Source organism: Saimiri boliviensis, chromosome 7 (genome assembly GCF_048565385.1).
Source record: "Saimiri boliviensis isolate mSaiBol1 chromosome 7, mSaiBol1.pri, whole genome shotgun sequence".
In the NCBI taxonomy this organism is placed as follows: domain Eukaryota; kingdom Metazoa; phylum Chordata; class Mammalia; order Primates; family Cebidae; genus Saimiri; species Saimiri boliviensis.
The window spans coordinates 11,647,767-11,668,540 of record NC_133455.1 but is presented as its reverse complement, the minus strand read 5'-3'; the positions used below and the strand labels follow the sequence as shown (position 1 = coordinate 11,668,540).

General features: G+C 49.6%; 1 protein-coding gene across 2 annotated transcripts in view; it reads left to right on the top strand.

Moving 5' to 3' along the window:
* Positions 1-25: 25 nt before the first annotated feature.
* Positions 26-20,774, top strand: part of P2RX4 (purinergic receptor P2X 4) — a 31,624-nt gene continuing 10,875 nt past the window's right edge. The window contains exons 1-8 of one of the 2 annotated variants that reach the window (XM_039472360.2): positions 26-239; positions 8,205-8,352; positions 13,067-13,138; positions 13,253-13,325; positions 14,365-14,461; positions 19,159-19,239; positions 19,349-19,490; positions 19,587-19,723. In XM_039472360.2, coding sequence (XP_039328294.2) covers positions 106-239; positions 8,205-8,352; positions 13,067-13,138; positions 13,253-13,325; positions 14,365-14,461; positions 19,159-19,239; positions 19,349-19,490; positions 19,587-19,723 — 884 coding nt within the window. In that variant the 5' untranslated portion in view covers positions 26-105. The remainder of the gene's footprint in view (positions 240-8,204; positions 8,353-13,066; positions 13,139-13,252; positions 13,326-14,364; positions 14,462-19,158; positions 19,240-19,348; positions 19,491-19,586; positions 19,724-20,774) is intronic. The other variant, XM_074402151.1, reaches the window with a different exon arrangement.

Below are 20,774 nucleotides of genomic sequence, written 5' to 3'. Positions count from 1 at the left end.
CCCTCCCCCGCGACGACGGCGCCGCAGGCCGGCCGGGATGGGCGGGGCTCCGAGCGGGGACCGAGAGCCGGACGGGCTCGGGGACCGGGAGCGGGCGGCGCGGCCATGGCGGGCTGCTGCGCCGCGCTGGCGGCCTTCCTGTTCGAGTACGACACGCCGCGCATCGTGCTCATCCGCAGCCGCAAAGTGGGGCTGATGAACCGCGCCGTGCAGCTGCTCATCCTGGCCTACGTCATCGGGTGAGCGCGGCCGCGCGGGGTCGCGCGGGGTCGGGCGGGGGTCGCGCGGGGTCGGGCGGGGGCTGCCCTCGGCTCCGCACCCTGCGGCTGCTCCTCCCGGCCTCCGTCACCTGGGCGAGTATGGGGGCGGCAAGCCGAGGCGGTGACACCTTCCCCGGGCTCCAGCCGCCGCGCCGCGGTCCCGGGGGCAGGAGGCTGCTTGCTGCTGTTCTGAAGCCACAGGCTGGGCCGGGCGCGGTGGCGCACGCCTGTAATCCCAGCACTTTGGGAGGCCTAGGCGGGCCCATCGTCCGAGCCCAGGAGTTCGAAACCAGTTTAGGCAACATCGTGGGACCCCCGTCTCTGCAAAAAATTAAAAATCAATCGGGCCGTCGTGGCGCGCGCCTGGGGTTCCAGCTACTCACTCAGGAGGCTAAGGTGGGAGGATCGCTTGAGCCCAGGAGGCTGAGGCTGCGGTGAGCTGTGATCACAGCACTACGTCGGAGCCTGGGAGACAGTGTGAGAGCCGTCTCTTTACAAAATAAATAAAGGCAAAGCCTGGCTAAGCCTTTACCCTCTCCTGCTTGACAACGCATAGTGCCCCTTGGCTGTGGGGGGTTTGCCCTGAACGTCTCAATCTTCTCTCTTCACTTCCCATCCTGCTGATTTGCTGACAAAACCAAAGATTGGAATTTCCGCTTGATTCCTTCCCAGTCGGCCTTGCCCTTGGGGACGAATGACTTCTGTTCATTTCTTTTGATCACTGTATGATCAAACGAAATATAGCGAGGTCAGACTTCGAGAGTATTTAAAGTTCCCGTCCTTTGTTTTGTAAGATTGTGGGGCTTTTAATGGTACCTGCTCTAGCGCAGTCAGTCATTCACCACGCTGCCCCCTTAGGCTAGAGATGCCCTACTGCCTCAGGCCTCGCTGAATGTGCCACTGTACTTGAAGGCACCTGTTACTCTTTTTTTTTTTTTTTTTTTTTTCTGAGATGGAGTTTCTCTCAGGGTGGAGTGCTGTGCCATGATCTCCACCTCCCAGGTTCAAGCGATTCTCCTGTCTCCACCTCCAGAGTAGTTGGGATTACAGCGCCTGCCACCATGCTCGGCTAATTTTTGTATTTTTTAGAAGGGACGGGGTTTCGCCATGTTGGCCAGTCTGATCCTAAACTCCTGACCTCAGGTAATCCACCCGCCTCAGCCTCCCGAAGTGCTGGGATTACAGGCTTGCGCCACTGCGCCTGGCCAGCACCTGTTACTATTGAATACAACCCAAGAGAGAAGATGGGAATTACCTTGTCACCTAGGGCCACTTTAAAGGCTCACCTGGGGTGTTCCGGTGTGTACAGCTGTTGGGCTGACACTTATTGCTTAGTGCAGTGGCCCCCAAACTGCACATTGGAACCATCTGGGAATCTTTGGCACCCATCCCCAGAACTTTTGTGTTTTAGATGGAGTCTAGCTCTGTGGCCGAGGCTGGAGTGTGGTGGTGCAATCCTGACTCACTGCAACCTCCACCTCCCGGGTTCAAACGATTCTCATGCCTCAGCCTCCCGAGTAGCTGGGATTGTAGGCATGTGCCACTATGCCTTGCTAGTTTTTGTATTTCTTATAGAGAAGGCGGTTTTTCCATGTTGATCAGGCTGGTCTCCAACTCTTGGCTTCAAGTGATCCACCTGCCTCGGCCTCCCAGAGTGCTGGGATTATAGGTGTGAGCCACTGTGCCCAGATGCATCCCCAGACCTTGTGATTTAATTGCTGTGGAGTATGATTAGCTCCCCAGGTGATTCTGATGTTCTGCAACGTTTTGGAACCAATGAACTGTTTCCCAAGCTTACCTGATTATGGAAGACTCATCTGAAGAATTGTTTAAAAGTAAAAATCCCAGAGCCGAGCGCGGTGGCTCAAGCCTGTAATCCCAGCACTTTGGGAGGCTGAGGCGGGTGGATCACTAGGTCAAGAGATCGAGACCGTCCTGGTCAACATAGTGAAACCCCGTCTCTACTAAAAATACAAAAATTAGCTGGGCATGGTGGCACGTGCCTGTAAACCCAGCTACTCAGGAGGCTGAGGCAGGAGAATTGCCTGAACCCAGGAGGCGGAGGTTGCGGTGAGCCGAGATCGTGCCATTGCACTCCAGCCTGGGAAACAAGAGCGAAACTCCATCTCAAAAAAAAAAAAAAAAAGGTAAAAATCCCCCTCCTTGGGATAAGGTTTGGAATCTGAATACTGCCCAAGGGAATTCCCCATGACTGGGCAGGTTTGCCTTCTAACATCTGTCAGCAGCAGCAGTAGGTGCAGACGGTATTCGAGATGGCTTTTCAGGTACAGACCCAACATCAGAACCACCTGGCCCACACCTATAGTCCCAGTGCTTTGGGAGGCCAAAGCGGGAGGATCACTTGAGGCCAGGAGCTCAAGAAAGCCTGGAAAATTCACGAGACCCCTCCTCTAAAAGGAAAAGAAAAAAAAAAAGGTTAAAATGGTAAATTTTACTGATGGAGAGGTGTTAAAAAAAAAAAAAACTTAGGGCCGGGCATGGTGGTGCAAGCCTGTAATCTCAGCAATTCGGGAGGCTGAGGTCATGAGGTCAGGAGTTCAAGACCAACCTGGCCAACATGGTGAACCCTGTATCTATTAAGATACAGCAAATTAGGCCAGGCATGGTGGCTCACCCCTGTAATCCCAGCACTTTGGGAGGCTGAGGCGGGTAGCTCACAAGGTCAAGAGATCAAGACCGTCATGGCCAACGTGGCGAAAACCCGTCTCTACTAAAAATGCAAAAATTAGCTGGGCATGGTGGCTGATGCCTGTAATCCCAACTATTCCGGAGGCTGAGGCAGGAGGATCACTTGAACCCAGGAGGCAGAGGTTGCAGTGAGCTAAGATTGCACCACTGCACTCTAGCCTGGCAACAGAGCCAGACTCCGTTTCAAAAAACGAAAAAAAAGATACAAAAAATTAGCCGGGCATGATGGCAGCTGCCTATAATCCCAGCTACTCGGGATGCTGAGGCAGGACAGTTGCTTGAACCCTGGAGATGAGGTTGCATTGAGCTGAGATCACACCATTGTACTCCAGACTGGGCGACAGGGTGAGACTCCATCTCAAAGGAAAAAAAAATTTTTTTTTGGCCAAGCACCGTGGCTCATGCCTGTAATCCCAGTACTTTGGGAGGCCAAGGCGGGTGGATCACCTGAGGTCAGGAGTTCAAGACCGGCCTGGACAACATGGTGAAACCCCATCGCTACTAATAGTACAAAAAATTAACCAGGCCTGGTGGCAGATGCCTGTAATCCCAGCTACTAGGGAGGCTGAGGCAGGAGAATCGCTTGAACGCAGGAGGTGGAGGTTGCAGTGAGCCGAGATTGCACCACTGCACTGCAGCCTGGGCAAGAAGAGCGAAACTCAAAAAAAAAAAAAAAACAACTTTTTTTTTGAGACCCACTGCTAGCCAGTTAACTGAACTTACATCTGTGGTTGAACCTGAAGCATTTGGGCCAGGAGCTCCCCTGTGGCTTTTTGCTTTTGGCGTTTGCTGCTAGTGGGAGAATCAGTGCGTATCTACCTTAGGGTACCTGTAAAATGGCGACTGCAGCAAGTATCCATAGCAACGTTGTACTTAGGTAGCGCTAGTAACATGTAGCTATTGAATATTGTAACTCTTCTGCTCTAAATTGAGATATGCTGTAACTGTAAAATACACACTGGATTTCAAAGACATAGTACAGAAAAAGAGGCAGCAGGGCACGGTGGCTCATGCCTGAAATCACAGAACTTTGGGAGGCTGAGGTGGGAGGATCACTTGAGCTCAAGAGTTGAGACCAACCTGGGCAACATAGGGAGACCTCGTCTCTATAAAAAACAACAACAACAACAACAACAAAATTGGCCAGGCACGATGGCTCACACCTGTAGTCCCAGCACTTTGGGAGGCCAAGTGAGTGGATCACAAGGTCAGGAGTTTAAGACTATCCTGACCAACATGGTGAAACCCCATCTCTATCAAAAATAGAAAAATCATTTGGGTATGGTGGCAGGCGCCTGTAATCCCAACTATTCGGGAGGCAGAGGCTGGAGAATTGCTTGAACCCAGGAGGCGGAGGTTGCAGTGAGCCGAGATCTTGCCACTGCACTCTAGCCTGGGTGACAGAGCAAGACTTCATCTCAAAAAAAAAAAAAAAAAATTAGCCTGGCATGGTGGCACATGCATATAGCTCTATCTGTTTGGGAGGTTGGAGCAAGAGGATTGATTGCTTGAGGCTGAGAGGTCGAGGCCACAGTGAGCTGTGACCACACCAGCACACTCCAGCCTGGGCAACAGAGCAAGACACTGTCTCAAAAAAAAAAAAAAGAGTACCACTATCACATCAATACATTTTCTATTGATGACATGTTAAAATATTTTGGATATATCAGGTTACACAGAATATATCATTACAATTAATTTTTCCTGTGGGTTTTTTTTTTTTTTTTTGAGATGGGGTCTCGCTCTGTCACCCAGACCTAAGTGCAGTGCACTATCTCAGCTCACTGCAACCTCCGCCTCCCAGGATCAAGTGATTCTCCCACCTCAGCCTCTGGAATTATTTTGACTACAGGTGCACACCGCTACAACTGGCTAATTATTGTAATTTTTTTGGTAGAGATGAAGTTTCTCATCTTTGCAATCATAAGGTTTCTATGTTGCCCAGGTTGGTCTCAAACTCCTGAGCTCAAGCAATCTGTCTGCCTCAGCCTCCCAAAGTGCTGGGATTGCAGGCGTGAACCACCACACCTGGCCTTTCCTGTTCCTTTTTGCTTTTTGACATGGCTATTAGAAACTTTTAAATTACAGATGGCTGAGGTGTCTTACGCCTATAATCCCAGTACTATGGGAGGCTGAGGCAGGTGGATCCCTTGAGCTCAGGATTTTTGAGACCAGCCTGGCCAACATAGTGAAACCCCATCTCTACCAAAATTATAAAAAATTAGCTGGGCATAGTGGCACGCACCTGTAGACCCATAGTGGCTGAGGTGGGAAGATTGCTGTAGCCTGGGAGGTGGAGGTTGCAGTGAGCTGAGATTGCACCACAGCACTTCAGCCTGGGCGACAGAGTGCCTGTCTCAAAAAAAAAAAATGTAGCTCATATTGTGTTTGTATTGGACAGCCCAGCTCTATAGGATTTCTTATGGTGTATTCACTATCTCAGTCATGAGAATCTTTAAAGCAGTAAATGCTTTGCTTTTGTCCGTCTTGCTATAAACAAAACTGACTCAGGATCTGAATGAAGGCTCTTTTTTTTTTTTTTTTTTTTTTTTAACTCATCTCTTAACTTTCTGATCCAACTCATCTTGGCGAAATTGTGGTCTCGTCCTATAGCAACCCTTCCTTAAAGAGAGACTGAACACACAATTCTCATTTATCTAACTCTGTTAACAGTCACATGGTGAGGAAGTAATCACATGATAATGAGTGGCCTGTGTCTCTAAGTTAGGCAACTCCCTGCAATTGATGAGTACATGGGTCTTCCTGCCCCAAGCTTTTGTGTGTCAGACTGGAATTAAATGGAAGCTTACACTGCAGCTGAATTCCTAGAAACCAGGAATTCAGAAGAAAAGAAACTTGTGAGGGGGAAAGCCCATCTCTAGGCTGGCCAATGAACTTGGAGACTGCTCAATCAGACACACTCATAAGTAACGAAAACCAGTTAATTCCTCTTCCCTTCCTTCCTTCCTTCTCTTCTTTCTTCCTTCCTTCCTTTCCTTCCTTTTCTTCTTTCTGAGTCTCACTCTGTTGCCCAGGCTGGAATGTAATGGCACGATCTCAACTCACTGCACCCTTCACCTCTTGGGTTCAAGTGATTCTCCTGCCTCAGCCTTCCGAATACCAGGGACTACAGGCACCCACCACCACACCCGGCTAATTTTTGTGTTTTTAGTAGAGACAGGATTTCATCATCTTGCCCAGGCTGATCTGGAACTCCTGACCTCAACAAAACCAGTGAATTTCTGAAACCTTAGCATCTAGGACTTAGAAGAAGGAGGAATCTATTGTTTCCTGATTCTATAAATAACGACACTAATAGTCTCTAGTAGATGTTTGATGACAGTTTGGAGGGAGGAGTCCTGATTTGTAGTACTGGCCAATTTCCACGGTGTCAATACTTGCTCCATAATCAACGATGGCTCACAAACATTGTTTTAAACACTTGACATACATTAACTCATTTACGCTCACAAGAATCCTGTGAAGTTCTATCATTCCCATATTATAGATGGGAAAACTAAGGCACAACGAGGCTAAGTACCTTGGCCAAAGTTATGCCTGGTGAGTGGTGGACCTGAGCCGTGAACCAGGGCCTGCTGCCTTCCGTCTTCCTAACCCCCATGAGCTAATGCCTGGAGATGTTTTTTTTGAGACAGGGTCTTGCTCTGTCACCCAGGCTGGAGTGCAATAGCATCATAGCCCACTGCAGCCTCCATCTCCCAGGCTCAAGTGATCCTCCCACCTCAGCCTCCCAAGTAGCTGGGCTCACAGATGTGTACCATCATGCCCAGCTAATTTTTTTTTTTTTTTTTTTTTTTTGAGACAAGAGTTTTGCTCTGTTACCCAGGCCGGAGTGGTTTCACCATGTTGGCCAGGCTTGTCTCAAACTCCTGGCCCCATGATCCACCCACCCTGACCTTTCAAAATGCTTGAGCCACCATGCCCAGCTAATTTTTTATTTTTTGTAGAGATCCCTCCATTGTCCAGGCTTGTCTCGAGCTCTTGGACACAAGTAATCTTCCCCACTCAGCCTCCCAAAGTACAGGGGTTACAGGCATGAGCCGCTGTCCCCAGCCCCTTTGGATTTTTAATTGTTCAGACTGGTAGTCGTATTCCCACTTCAGAGGAGAGGAGCATATATGTGATGAGAGTTCTTGGGGGAAAAGTAAGAAACTACTCTTAAAAGTTTGTTAAAGGGTAGAATTCTCTTTTGTAGAAAGAGTAGCCTAGGGGTGTCCAGTCTTTTGTCCTCTCTGGGCCACATTGGAAGAAGAAGAGTTATTTTTAGCCACACATAAAATACACTAACACTAACAATAGCTGATGAGCTTAAAAAAAAAAAAAAGGCTTGGGAGGCCGAGGCGGGTGGATCACGAGGTCGAGAGATCGAGACCATCCTGGTCAACATGGTGAAACCCCGTCTCTACCAAAAATACAAAAAATTAGCTGGGCATGGTGGTAGTGCCTGTAATCCCAGCTATTCAGGAGGCTGAGGCAGGAGAATTGCCTGAACCCGGGAGGCGGAGGTTGCGGTGAGCCAAGATCACGCCATTGCACTCCAGCCTGGGCAACAAGAGTGAAACTCCATCTCAAAAAAAAAAAAAAAAGGCAAAAGTCATAATGTTTTGAGAAAGTTTATGAATTTGTGTTGGGCCTCATTTAAACCTATCCTGGGCTGCATGTGTCCTGTGTACCATGGGTTGGACAAGCTTACAGCAGAGCATAGTGGGTGAGAGAAGAGGCTTCAGGGGCTTCTGGCTTGACTTCAAATCCTGGCTCTGCCACTCACTAGCTGTGTGACCTTGGGTAAATGACTTAACCTCTCTGTGTCTCCGTTTCCTCCTCTGTAAAATGGAAATAATAATACCTGCCTTATAAAGTGGTCAGGATTAAATGAGTTAATACATATAAAGAGCTTAGATCAGTGCCTGGCGCCTATAAACACTCCAGTGGTAACTGTTGTAACACACGTAATAAAGACCCTATTCATCGAGCATTTTCTTTGTGCCGTCAGTGTGCTGAGTGCTTTACCTGCACCACCTCATTTGTTTCCTGCAAACCCTCCTGTGGTTAGGTGCTACTATCCTCATTTGGCAGAAGTGGAAATGGAGGCTCTAGAAGTCACGTGATTAGTCAACACCATACTTCCAGCCTCTGGCTGTCAGAGGCTTCCTGGCATCAGTTCAAATCCATTGAATCCTAACGGCAATTTCAGAGGCCTGTTTTATTTTATAGGTGGGTGTTTGTGTGGGAAAAGGGCTACCAGGAAACTGACTCTGTGGTCAGCTCTGTTACCACCAAGGTCAAGGGCGTGGCTGTGACCAACACTTCTGAACTTGGCTTCCGGATCTGGGATGTGGCCGATTACGTGATACCAGCTCAGGTGTGTCTCCCACTGTGTCTTCTGTCTAACACTGACACTTTGCTCTTTAATGACTTTGCACACTTGATTAATGATTGCCATGGCCCGAGTCCTGACATCACCGGTGCCCAGACTGATTGTTTTAGTCCAAGAAAGCGGTGCAGCCAGGTCTCCTGAGGGCTTACGATCTACCAGAGTGTATCCAGGCAGCTGTGGTCCCTCAGCTTGAAAGTGCGGCAGGCTGAGACACCTGAAGCTTTCCGGGTGGATATCTCTGTCTATCTCAAGCCCTGAAAGATTAGAAAACACATGTCTTAAATCCTAGTAAAAATTCAAGTAGAAATAGCACCTGTCCACGTTTTGGGTTTGCATCATTGTCCTAAATCCACAAGGTAAATCTTTTCAGACAGTGTAAAAACTTAAGGCTGGGCACAGTGGCTCACATCTGTAATCTCAACACTTTGGGAAGACGAGGCAGGTGGATCCCTTGAGCCCAGGAGTTCGAGACCAGCCTGGGCAATATGATGAAACCCCATCTCTACCAAAAAGAAAAAAAAAAAAAAAGAGGGCCAGGCACGGTGGCTCACACCATTAATGCCAACACTTTGGGAGGCCAAGGCTGGTGGATCAGGAGGTCAGGAGATTGAGACCATTCTGGCTAACACAGTGAAGCCACTTCTCTACTAAAAATACAAGAAATTAGCTGGGTGTGGTGGCATGCACCTGTAATCCCAGCTACTCGGGAGGCAGAGGCAGGAGAATCACTTGAGCCCTGGAGGGGGAGGTTGCGGTGAGCTGAGATCACGCCACTGCACTCCAGCCTGAGCAACAGAGCGAGGCTCCGTCTCAGAAAAAAAAAAAAAAAAAAAAAAAAAAGAACTTTAACAGCAATTAGAGACCAAAACCCAAATAAGAAGGAAGCAGACAGAGCCCCGGACCCTATCGGAACCAAAGGGAAGGGAAGACACTGTTTACTGCCACCTGCTAGTCTCCAGGCTGTTAATCTGCAAAACTCCAAGTTAAACATTGACTCTTTAGCCCTGGTAACAGCTCCGTGCCACACAGCCAAACCCTGACATACCCCTCCAGATGGCCTGTGTGCTACGGGACCTAGGATGACCAGTGTAGATAAGCTGCCAACTCTTGGCTCAGAGCTCTTGCCAAGGAAAACAAGGACTTCAGAAACTGTTTCTTCAGGTGTGCTCTTCTTCCCTCTGCCTTCTCATGAGAAGGATCTTGTGGGGTGCGCAGAGAGAAGACGGAGCCAATGAGCCATAAAGGTCAAGTGGAACAGGGGATCTGTAGTTAGCTGGAGGGGGCAATCCTGTTAGCATGCACCTGTCTCAGCAGAGACGTGGCTGCCTCCCGTGCCCCTGTAGCCTCGTCCCAGCAAACTCAGAGTGTCATGCTTGGGGTGTTTACTGGGCGGATGAGGAAGGACACAAGCCCCGCTTTTGTCCCTTGGTGGGAAGGAGCACCCCGCAACTCGGCCTTCCGTGGTGGATCTGGGTGGGGGCCATGTAAGATCCCCAGGGCTTTCTTCATGAGCTTTCATGATGTCTGTGTTCTTCCGTAGATAAGAGCACAGTCATCTGTTTGCAGCCACTTGGCTCATCTCCAGACTGAAATTCCCCTTAATTTGAAGGAGATAAGAGATAGGAAACAGGCCAGGTGTATAATCTCAACACTTTTGGAGGCCGAGGCAGAAGGATCACTTGAGCTCTGGAGGTTTTTTGTTTGTGTGTTTTTGTTTCTTTCTTGAGACGGAGTTTCGCTCTTGTTGCCCAGGCTGGAGTGCAATGGCGCGATCTCAACTCACTGCAACCTTGGCCTCCTGGGTTCAAGCAATTCCCCTGCCTCAACCTCCCAAGTAGCTGGGATACAGGCATGTGCCACCATGCCCAGCTAATTTTTGTATTTTTAGTAGAGACGGGGTTTTTTCCATGTTGGTCAGGCTGGTCTCAAACTCCCAACCTCAGCCTGGGTGACAGAGTCTAAGACTTTGTCTCCAAAAAATAAGATAAAATAAAGGAATAAAGGTGATCCACCCACTTCGGCCTCCCAAAGTGCTGGGATTACAGGCATGAGCCACCCCACCCAGCCAGAGCCCAGGAATTTGAAGCTGGAGTGAACTATGATCAGGCCACTGCACTCCAGCCAGGGCAATAGAGTGAGACCCCAACTCTAAAAAAGAGAGAGAGAAGGAAAGATAGGAAATAAAAAGTAGACCATACTGCATTGTTCCAAGTGTGACTCAGGAGAGTCTTAGGAGCGGCCTTCTCTAACACCAAACGAGGAGGGGTTTTGTACATTGAACACCTGGGAACACGACAGCATGGCTGTGGTGACAGCTCATGCTGCATCCCCAGGCTTCCTCTTGTGGCCTTCTTGTCTCCCAACATAGTTTGCCCTAGGCCTTTGGAGGATGCCAGCTATTCCTAGGGCTTCCACCACTTCTCAGCCTGGGGGCGGGGATGTCTACAGACTCCTTGGTTTCTGAGTTGCTCTGATCCCCAAGATGGCTCCCACTGCTGACTGTTCTTCCCAGGAATGTGAAATGCTGAAAGCTTTGGGCATGTCCTTTTAAAATGCCTGGGCCCAGCCAGGCAGAGTGGCTCACGCCTGTAGTCCCAGCACTTTCAGAGGCCAAGCAGGAGGATCGCTTGAGCCCAAGAGTTCAAGACCAGCCTGGGCAATATAGTGAGCCCCCATCTTGACTGGATGGGTGAATGGATAGATAGATGGATGGATGGACAGATAGATAGATAAGATAGATGGGTGGATGGGTAGATAGATAGGTTAGATAGGGTAGATTAGGTAGGTGATAGATGATAGATAAATAGGAAATAGAGATAATTAGGTAGGATACATTAGAGATAGATAGATTAGATTAGATGGATACCAGCACCCAATGAGAGGAAGATCGAACTAGAATCTTTTGGGGTCTTTGCCTCTTATTCCTCATGTGAGGAGGTCATTATCAGCAGTTCTTCAGTCTCATCCCTGGCAAACTGCAGAAATTCTAAATCAATGATTTGGCACCTTCATATGTGTGAGGCAGAAACAGAAGCTTCTCAAAGAGAAATGTCACTTGCTGACCTTGGCCGAGTCTTCTCTAGAATGTTTTATTTATAATTTCAGTTAGGAAAGAAAAGCAGCCAGATCTGAGCCCCATGAGATGAGGCCTCATGTTTTTACTCCTGAGATAATCTGGTTGGCAGGGAGTGTTGATAGCACTTGTTGGCTCTTTCCCTCAATTAGTCAAGCTTACCTGAGAAACCATTGTTTCAGCTTGCAGAACTCCCTTTTTTTAAAACTACAATAAAATTCACTTACAGAAATTAACCATTTGAAGCCAGGCACAGTGGCTCATATCTGTAATCCCAGCACTTTGGGAGGCTGAGGCAGGTGGATCACTTGAGACCAGGAGTTTGAGACCAGCCTGACCAACATGGTAAAATCCCGTCTCTGCTAAAAATACAAAAATTAGCCAGGTATGGTGGTAGATACCTGTAGTCCCAGCTACTTGGGAGACAGAGAGGCAGGAGAATCGCTTGAACCCCGGAGGTGGAGGTTGCGGTGAGCCAAGATTGTGCCACTGTACTGCAGCATGGGCAACAGAGCAAGGCTTCTCTCAAAAAAGAGAAAATAAATGAAAGAAATCAACAATTTTAAAATGAAAAATTCAGCAGCATTTAGTGCATTAACAGTGTTGTACAAGCCTCACCTCTGTCTACTGCAAAACATTTCAGTCACCCCAAAGAGAAGCCTCGTATGTTACGCAGCGCTCCCCCTCCCCGTGTTCCGCACATCCCTCACTCCCTGGCAACCACTAAGTGCTTTCTGTCTCTGTGGACTTGACTATTCTGGAAATTTCACGTCAGTGTAATCGTGTCCTGTGTGGCCTTGTGTCTGGCTTCTTTCATTCAGCATCATGTTTCTGGAGTTCATCCATGTTGTGGCCTGAGTCAGTGCTCTATTCCTTTATTTATTTTTAATTAATTAATTAATTATTTTTTTTAAGATAGGATTTCACCACGATGGCCAGGCTGGTCTTGAACTCCTGACCTCAGGTGATCCACCCACCTGGGCCTCCCAAAGTGCTAGGATTACAGGCGTGAGCCACCACACCCAGCTATTCCTTTATTTTATTTTGTCTTATATTTTTGAGACAAAGTCTTACTCTGTCACCCAGGCTGGAGTGTACTGGTGTGATCTCCGCCTCCTGGGTTCAAGTGATTCTCCTGCCTCAGCCTCCCGAGTAGCTAGGATTACAGGCACCTGCCACCACACTTAGCTTTTTTTTTTTTTTCTTTTGATATTTTTAGTGTAGATGGGGTTTTACTGCATTGGCCAGGCTGGTCTGAAGCTCTTGACCTCAGGTAATCTGCGTACCTTGGCCTCCCAAAGTGCTGGGATTACAGGTATGAGCCCCCGTGCCCAGCCCCTTCATTCCTGTTTATTCATGGCTGAATCACATTCCATGTGTGGCTCAACCAGGACAGACATTTGGGCTGTTTCCACCTTTTGGTTCTTGTGAAAAGTGCTGCTGTGAATATTTATATACAAGGATTTGTTTGAGTCGCCATTTTCCATTAGATTATAAACTTTCCTGGAAGAGAGCCAGAGGCCGGGTGGTCAGTTTTTGAACAGGCCTATTAAGTCAAAGTCTGCCTTTCTCGGCTCTCCTTGAGTCCTCTGAGCATGACTTGCCCACATTCTCTCCCCTCTGCAGGAGGAAAACTCCCTCTTCATCATGACCAACATGATCCTCACCATGAACCAGACCCAGGGCCTGTGTCCCGAGGTAGGCGGCTCCCCCGGCAGAGCCCCAGGCCCCCACCCCTCTCTCCACGCCTGTCCGCAGGTGTGTGGGGCTGGGCCACGTGGACCTTCTTCTCACTCCTTCTTCATTTTCCAGATTCCAGATGTGACCAGTGTGTGTGAATCAGATGCCAGCTGTACTGCTGGTTCTGCCGGCACCCACAGCAACGGTATGAGCTCGAGGCCTCCTGGGGAAGGCAGTCCCTGATCAGACAGACCACCTCCACTGTGAAGCCTCTTTGATGGGGAAATCCCAGGAATAAAGAAATGCCCCCAATTCCTTCACATGACCCTGGGTGAGCCAGGTGTCGAGGTTGGGCCCTAGAACCCTCTCTACATTCATGGCTGTCATCCCAGCTCTTGCCCTGTTATTTTATTTATTTATTTATTTTTGAGCCAGAATCTTGCTCTGTTGCCCAGGCTGGAATGCACTGGTTCGATCTCAGCTCACTGCACCTCCCGAGTTCAAGCAGTTCTCCTGCCTCAGACCCCGAGTAGCTGGGGCTGCAGGCACGAGCCACCATGCCTGCCAATTTTTCTATTTTTGGTAGAGATGTGGTTTCACTATGTCGGCCAGGCTGGTCTCAAAATCCTGACCTCCAGGTGATCTGCCCGCCTCAACCTCCCAAAGTTCGGGGATTACAGGAGTCAGGCACCGTGCCTGGCCTCTTGCCCCATTCTTTTTTTTTTTTTTTTTTTTTTTTTGAGACGGAGTTTCGCTCTTGTTACCCAGGCTGGAGTGCAATGGCACGATCTCGGCTCACCGCAACCTCCGCCTCCTGGGTTCAGGCAATTCTCCTGCCTCCGCCTCCCTAGTAGCTGGGACTACAGGCGTGCGCCACCATGCCCAGCTAATTTTTGTATTCTTAGTAGAGACGGGGTTTCACCCTGTTGACCAGGATGGTCTCGATCTCTTGACCTCGTGATCCACCCGCCTCGGCCTCCCAAAGTGCTGGGATTACAGGCTTGAGCCATCGCGCCCGGCCTGCCCCATTCTTTAGCTTAGTATCACCCTGGCTGAGATGTGACCGGCACACAGGTGACTCTCTTCCTCTGGTTCTAACTCCTGGACACTGACACTGGCTAAATCCCAGATTTGCAGAGCTCAGGATTGGCTGTGTGGGAGGCTGGGTGGGGCTGTCACTCTCTACTCCAAAAAGGTAGAAAATGGGAGACCCATGTGGACCTGGGACCCCCTTGTCCTTGTAGGAGTCTCAACAGGCAGATGCGTGCCTTTCAACGGGTCCGTGAAGACCTGCGAAGTGGCAGCCTGGTGCCCGGTGGAGGATGACACACACGTGCCACAGTGAGTCCAGCCTGAGGGAAGAAGGAAAAGGCCTTTTTTTTTTTCTGGAGACACAGTTTCATTCTGTAACCCAGGCTGGAATGCAGTGGTGCAATCCTGGCTCAACCTCCACCTCCCAGGTTCAAGCGATTTTCGTGCCTCCCAAGTACCTGAGATTACAGGTGCCCACCACCATGCCTGGCTAAATTTTTGTATTTTTAGTAGAGACAGGGTTTTGCCATGTTGGCCAGGCTGGTCTCAAATTCCTGACCTCAAGTGATTCGCCTGCCTTGGCTTCCCAAAGTGCTGGGGTTACCGGTGGGAGCCACTGCGCCCCGCCGGAAGCACCTTAAACTCTGGGTGTCAGGCTTGAGCAGAGGTCATCAAGGGTTACACCTGTGTGTTGTGGCTTTCTGTGTGTTTCTGGTGTCTGTGTGGAGTCAGGCTGCCCTAGGATGACTGCTTTCAACCATGAGGCAGCGACCATCAGTGGCCAGGTGGGCCACAAGTGTCTGTCACTCACGAGAAGGGCACAGGTGATTTCCTCGTATGTTAGGACTCTGTCAGTTTCAAATAACTGACAGGAAACGGTTCTCAGTGCCTTAAGCACATGTGCACAAACACACACACACACACATACACACACACACACACACACACGTGTGTGTGTGCTTAGCGGGGGCCATGTATTGTTCAGCTAACCAAAAAGATCCAGCGAGGCTGTGAGCATCTCGTGCCAGGCTGAGGCAGGGGAATCACTTGAACCTGGCAGGCAGGGGCTGCATGAGCTGAGATGGTACCACTGTACTCTGACCTGGGTGACAGAGTGAGGGCTAAAGGACAACACCCTGGTCTCCCCGCCTGCCTCCACGTCCCTCCGTGCCAGCTTCACTCACAGGATCTACCACATAGCCCAGGGGGCAGTGCTGCACTTAGAGCCCCCAAGGCTGAGTCCCAGCTGTCCCTGGAGAGTCTAGACCTGTCCATCACCACATCATCAGCCAGAGCTCTCAACCCATCTGTGTGTCTGGGGCATGGGTTTTGCTTATCAGCTTGGGCCTGGGTCTCATGCCCACATCTGCAGCTGGGGCTAGAGTCAGACCCGCCCGAGTGACACAGGCAAGAATCAGGGAGGTATGGCTTCCAAAGGAAACTTGGGGTTGTTATCAGAAAAGCTGCGAGCAGACGCTGGGAAGAAAATAACAGATGTTTGCTACATTATATTTTAAACTAAACTAGACAGGTTCGGCCAGGCACAGTGGCTAATGCTGTAATCCTGGCACTTTGGAAGGCTGAGGCGGGCAAACCACCTGAGGTCAGGAGTTTCAGACCAGCCTGGCCAACATGGCGAAAAACCCCGTCTTTACTAAAAATAAAAAAATTAGCCAGACATGGTGGCTGTCACCTGTAATCCCAGCTACTTGGGAGACTGAGGCAGGAGAATCGCTTGAACCTGGGAGGCAGAGGTTGCAGTGAGCCGAGATCACACCACTGCACTCTAGCCTGGGTGACAGAGGGAGACTCTGTCTCAAAAATAAAAATTAAATAAATAAAAATTTAAAAAACCAACTAAACTAGACAGGTTCAAGGTTGCTCCACACTAACATTCTCCCCGGTTGTAATTGGCTGCACTTGGCGGGGTGGAGTCCAGGCGGCGCTCTGAGAAGCGCATGCAGCCCAGTGCCTTTCTCACCAAGAGCGCCGACTGAGGCCTCCTTGAGCCCCGGTGAGCAGGAACACAGTGAACCTCATGCTGGGTGTGTTGAGAAGGAGGGAAAGCCTGAGAACTGCAGATGTAGAGATTGCCGAGGCAAAGGAAGGAGGTAGAAAAAAGGAATCCTAGCATCTGAGAGCTGGAGAGGATCTCACGGAGCTGTGCTCTCCAGTGCAGGAGCCTCTGGCCCCACGTCGCTGTTGAGCAATTGAAATGTGGCTGGTCTGAAAAGAGATGGGGCATCCATAGGAAGTACACTCATAATTGATTCTGAATTTTTTTTTTTTTTTTTTTTTTTTTTTGAGATGAAGTCTCGCTCTGTCACCCAGGCTGGAGTGCAGTGGCACAATCTCAGCTCACTGCAACCTCCACCTCCCGGGTTCAAATGATTCTCCTGCCTCAGCCTCCCAAGTAGCTGGAATTATGGATGCCTGCCACCATGCCCAGCTAATTTTTGTAGTTTTAGTAGAGACACCGTTTCACTATGTTGGCCAGGCTGGTCTCGAACTCCTTACCTCAGGTGATCCACCCACCTCAGCGAGAAAGCAAGAAAAAAATGGTATCTTGTGAGACACAACTACAAGCCACACTCCAATTTAAAGTTTTCTAGTGGCCACATTAAGCAAGAGAAACAAGTAACATTTTATACAATAACCCAAAACATTACTTCAACATGTATCCAACGTAAACTATCAATGAGATATTATACATTCTTTTTTTCATAATAAATATTCAGAATCAGGCTGGGCACAGTGGCTCATGCTTGTAATCCCAGCACTTGGGGAGGCAGAGACAGTTGGATCACTTGAGACCAGGAGTTCAAAAACAGCCTGGCCAACATGGTGAAACCCCCTCTCTACTAAAAATATAAAAATCAGCCTCGTAGTATGCACCTGTGATTCCAACTACTCAAGAGGCTGAGGCACGAGAATCCCTTGAACCTGGGAGACAGAGGTCGCAGTGAGACAAGATCATGCCACTGCACTCCAGCCTGGATGACAGAGTAAGACTCTGTCTGAAAAACAAAACAAAAACGTTTTAGAACTAGAGGTGCCGATTGCACAACATTGGAAATGTAGTGAATGCCACAGAATTGTCCAGTTTAAGATGATTAATTTTATATTATGTGAATTTCGTCTCATTTTCTCTAAAAAGGTGAGCTGATCTTAAAGTATTGCATATGAGGCACACAGATGTGCGGGTGTGTTATGTACAGGAAATGACAAAAATTTGTACACCCCTGTTGTGAGCCATTCCTCTTGAGGGAGCAAGGACTTTGAAGATCTGAGATAAGGCTGGGCGCAGTGGCTCACGCCTATAATCCTGACTTTGGGAGGCCGAGGTGGGTGGATCACCTGAGGTCAGGAGTTCAAGACCAGCCTGGCCACCATGATGAAACCCCGACTTTACTAAAAATACAAAAATTAACCAGGCATGGTGGCATGTGCCTGTAAACCCAGCTACCCAGGAGGCTAAAGCAGGAGAATCGCTTAAACCTGGAAAGCAGAGGTTTCAGTGAGCCAAGATCACGCCATTACACTCTAGCCTGGGCAATGGGAGCGAGACTCTGTCTCAAAAAAAAAAAAACAAAAACCCTGAGAGAAGCCCCTTGGTCTCGGCCTTTGTTTGACAGCAGCGGTGACAGGCTCAGCTCTCCTTAGAGTGTGGCTCTGTCACTGGCCTTGCTCCTGTCTCGGGTCTGGGAAGACTGTCGATGTTGTCATTTCAAAGATCCCACCTGGATGAGGGGAGCATCCCCCACAGAAGGGTCAGCCCTACAGTGCCAGATTCTCCAGGAGAAATTCACCAACGAAATGGCAGCCCCTTGGGGACAGATTCAACTTGTATTGTCAGCCAGGAGCTGACGTGGCACTTCTAAGAAGGGGCTGGCGCACCTGCTGGCAGGTGCTTTATGTACTTTTCAGACAGGTCAGAATCCAGCCTGTAGGCAAATTTACCAAGGCTTTGACTTGTAAAACTGGACCCTGCCCAGCCTTCATGCCTCTCCTGGAGAATGCCTGAGGCCCTGAGGCCTGGGAGGACTGATTTCCAGCGAGGCCATGCATCCCCTCCCTGGTTAGCTTGATTCAGTTCTCCCTGCCTTGAGGAGAGGCTTTGCCCTTCTTTGAGTGGAAGAACCTGGAAGCCTTGGCTCAGTCTCTTTTCTTGACGCACTGTGTATGCAAAAGGGGGTAAAAATGCTAGGGGTGGTGCATCTTTTTGACAAAATGACATTGTAAGATGTGTGTATATGTTTTTAAAAATATTACGTACTGGCCAGACATGGTGGCTCACTCCTGTAGTCCAGCACAGGGAGGCGGAGGCGGGAGGATTGCTTGAGGTCAGGAGTTCCAGACCAGCCTGAGCAATGTAGCAAGACCTTGTCTCTATAAAAAAAAAATTATTTTCATGAGCCAGGCATGGTGACGCATGCCTATAGTTCCAGCTACTTGAAAGGCTGAGGTGGGAGAATCCCTTGAGCCTGGGAGGTCAAGGCTACAAGAACCTGTGTTCATGTAACTGTACTCCAGCCTGGGCTACAGAGCAAGAGCCTGTCTCAAAAATATATGTAGGCTGGGTGTGGTGGCTCACGGCTGTCATGCCAGCACTTTGGGAGGCCAAGGCGGGCGGATCACTTGAAGCCAGGAGTTGGAGGCCAGCCTGACCAACATAGTGAAACCCCATCTCTACTACAAATACGAAAAATAGTTAACCAGACTTAGTGGCACAGGCCTGTAGTCCCAGCTACACGGGAGGCTAAGGCAGGAGAATTGCTTGAACCCAAGAGACAGAGGTTGCAGTGTGCCAAGATCACGCCACTGCTCTCAAGCTTAGGTGACAGAAATGAGACTCCATCTCAAAAAATATATAGATAGATAGATAGATACACACACACACACACACACACACACACTACGCATTTACACATGTATATATCTAATGGCTATGTGAGTATATGTATATATGTGTGTGTTTCATTAACAGTAATGTTATTGCTTTTCAGACCTGCTTTTTTAAAGGCTGCAGAAAACTTCACTCTTTTGGTTAAGAACAACATCTGGTATCCCAAATTTAATTTCAGCAAGTAAGTGGCGGCCAGGTGTGTGAGTTCACCAGGGTCTTGGGGAATCTTCCGGCTCCTCTCTCCTCTGAGGCGTTCGTGGCTCTGATTTTCTGCTTCCTCTCGACTTCAGGAGGAATATCCTTCCCAACATCACCACTACGTACCTCAAGTCGTGCATTTATGATGCTAAAACAGATCCCTTCTGCCCCATATTCCGCCTTGGCAAAATAGTGGAGAATGCAGGACACAGCTTCCAGGACATGGCCGTGGAGGTGGGTGCGGGCCCTGGCTCTCCTGACCCAGCCCTGGTCGCATCTCGTGCCAGGCGCTGAGGAAAGCCTTGCTGTGTCTCCGCTGTTTACCCCCAGGGAGGCATCATGGGCATCCAGGTCAACTGGGACTGCAACCTGGACAGAGCCGCCGCCCTCTGCCTGCCCAGGTACTCCTTCCGCCGCCTGGATACACGGGACGTCGACCACAACGTGTCTCCTGGCTACAATTTCAGGTGGGCGTGAGCTTGGTCCCCCACTTGTGTTCTGGGGGTGCTGGTGGCTGGGTATGCGCCAGTGGGGGCACCCATGCCTGCTGAAGACCAGCACTCAGGTAGCACGCCAAGGCAGGCTGCTGGTCCCCTGTCCAAGGCAGCAGGGAGGCCATGCCAGGAAAGTGCCCTCAGTAGTGCCCTGCTCCAGGGCCCTCCTGGCCCTTTCCTGTCACAAGAAACATAGTGTGATGGTTCTTTGAGCAGCCAGGAGAGGCTGAGGGCTTGAGCTTTCCAGCGCCAGCCTCAGCCGTGACCTCCACGCACTGTCTCAAGGAGTGGATGGTCTCATGATCCTCCAGTCCAAAGGCCTCTGGGGCCTGGCCCAGGATTTGGCTTCTCAAAGGTTGAGCCTGCCCAGAAGCGCCAGAGTGCAGGGGACACAGGTTTGAGGCCCTGAAAGGTCTCAGTGTCCTGGGATTGCTGAAATCGAGTCCCACAAACAGTGGTGTCTCAGTGTCCTGGGGTTACTGTAACCAAGTCCCACAAACAGTGGCTTGCAACCACAGGACTTGATTCTCTCACAGTTCTGGAGGCCAAAACCTAAAATCCAGGCGTCAGCAGGGCCGTGCTGGCTCTGAAGGTTCTAGGGAGAGTCCTTCCTTGCCTCTTGTGGCTCCTGGGAGCCCAAGGTGTTCTTGGCTTGTGGACGCAGTCTCTGCCTCTGCAGCCATGGGGCCTTCTGCCCTGCGTGTGTCTCTGTGTCTTCTCTTCTTGTAAGGACGTCAGTCATTGGATTTAGGGCCCACTCTATCTAGTGTGGCCTCAACTTAACAAATCACATCTTCAGATACCCTATTTCCAAACAAGGTCACACTCCCAGGCTTCAGGTGGATGTGAATTTGAGGGACACACTGTTCAACCTGCTACAGCTGATGATCTCATGACAGGGCCTTATTGCCACTTCCTCAAGGCAGCAGAAGCTGTAGCCAGGTACGTTTTCACGTATGCTTTGTTGTATTTTTCACACTCCTTAAAAAGAGGCTCTCCAGACCGGGCGCAGTGACTCACGCCT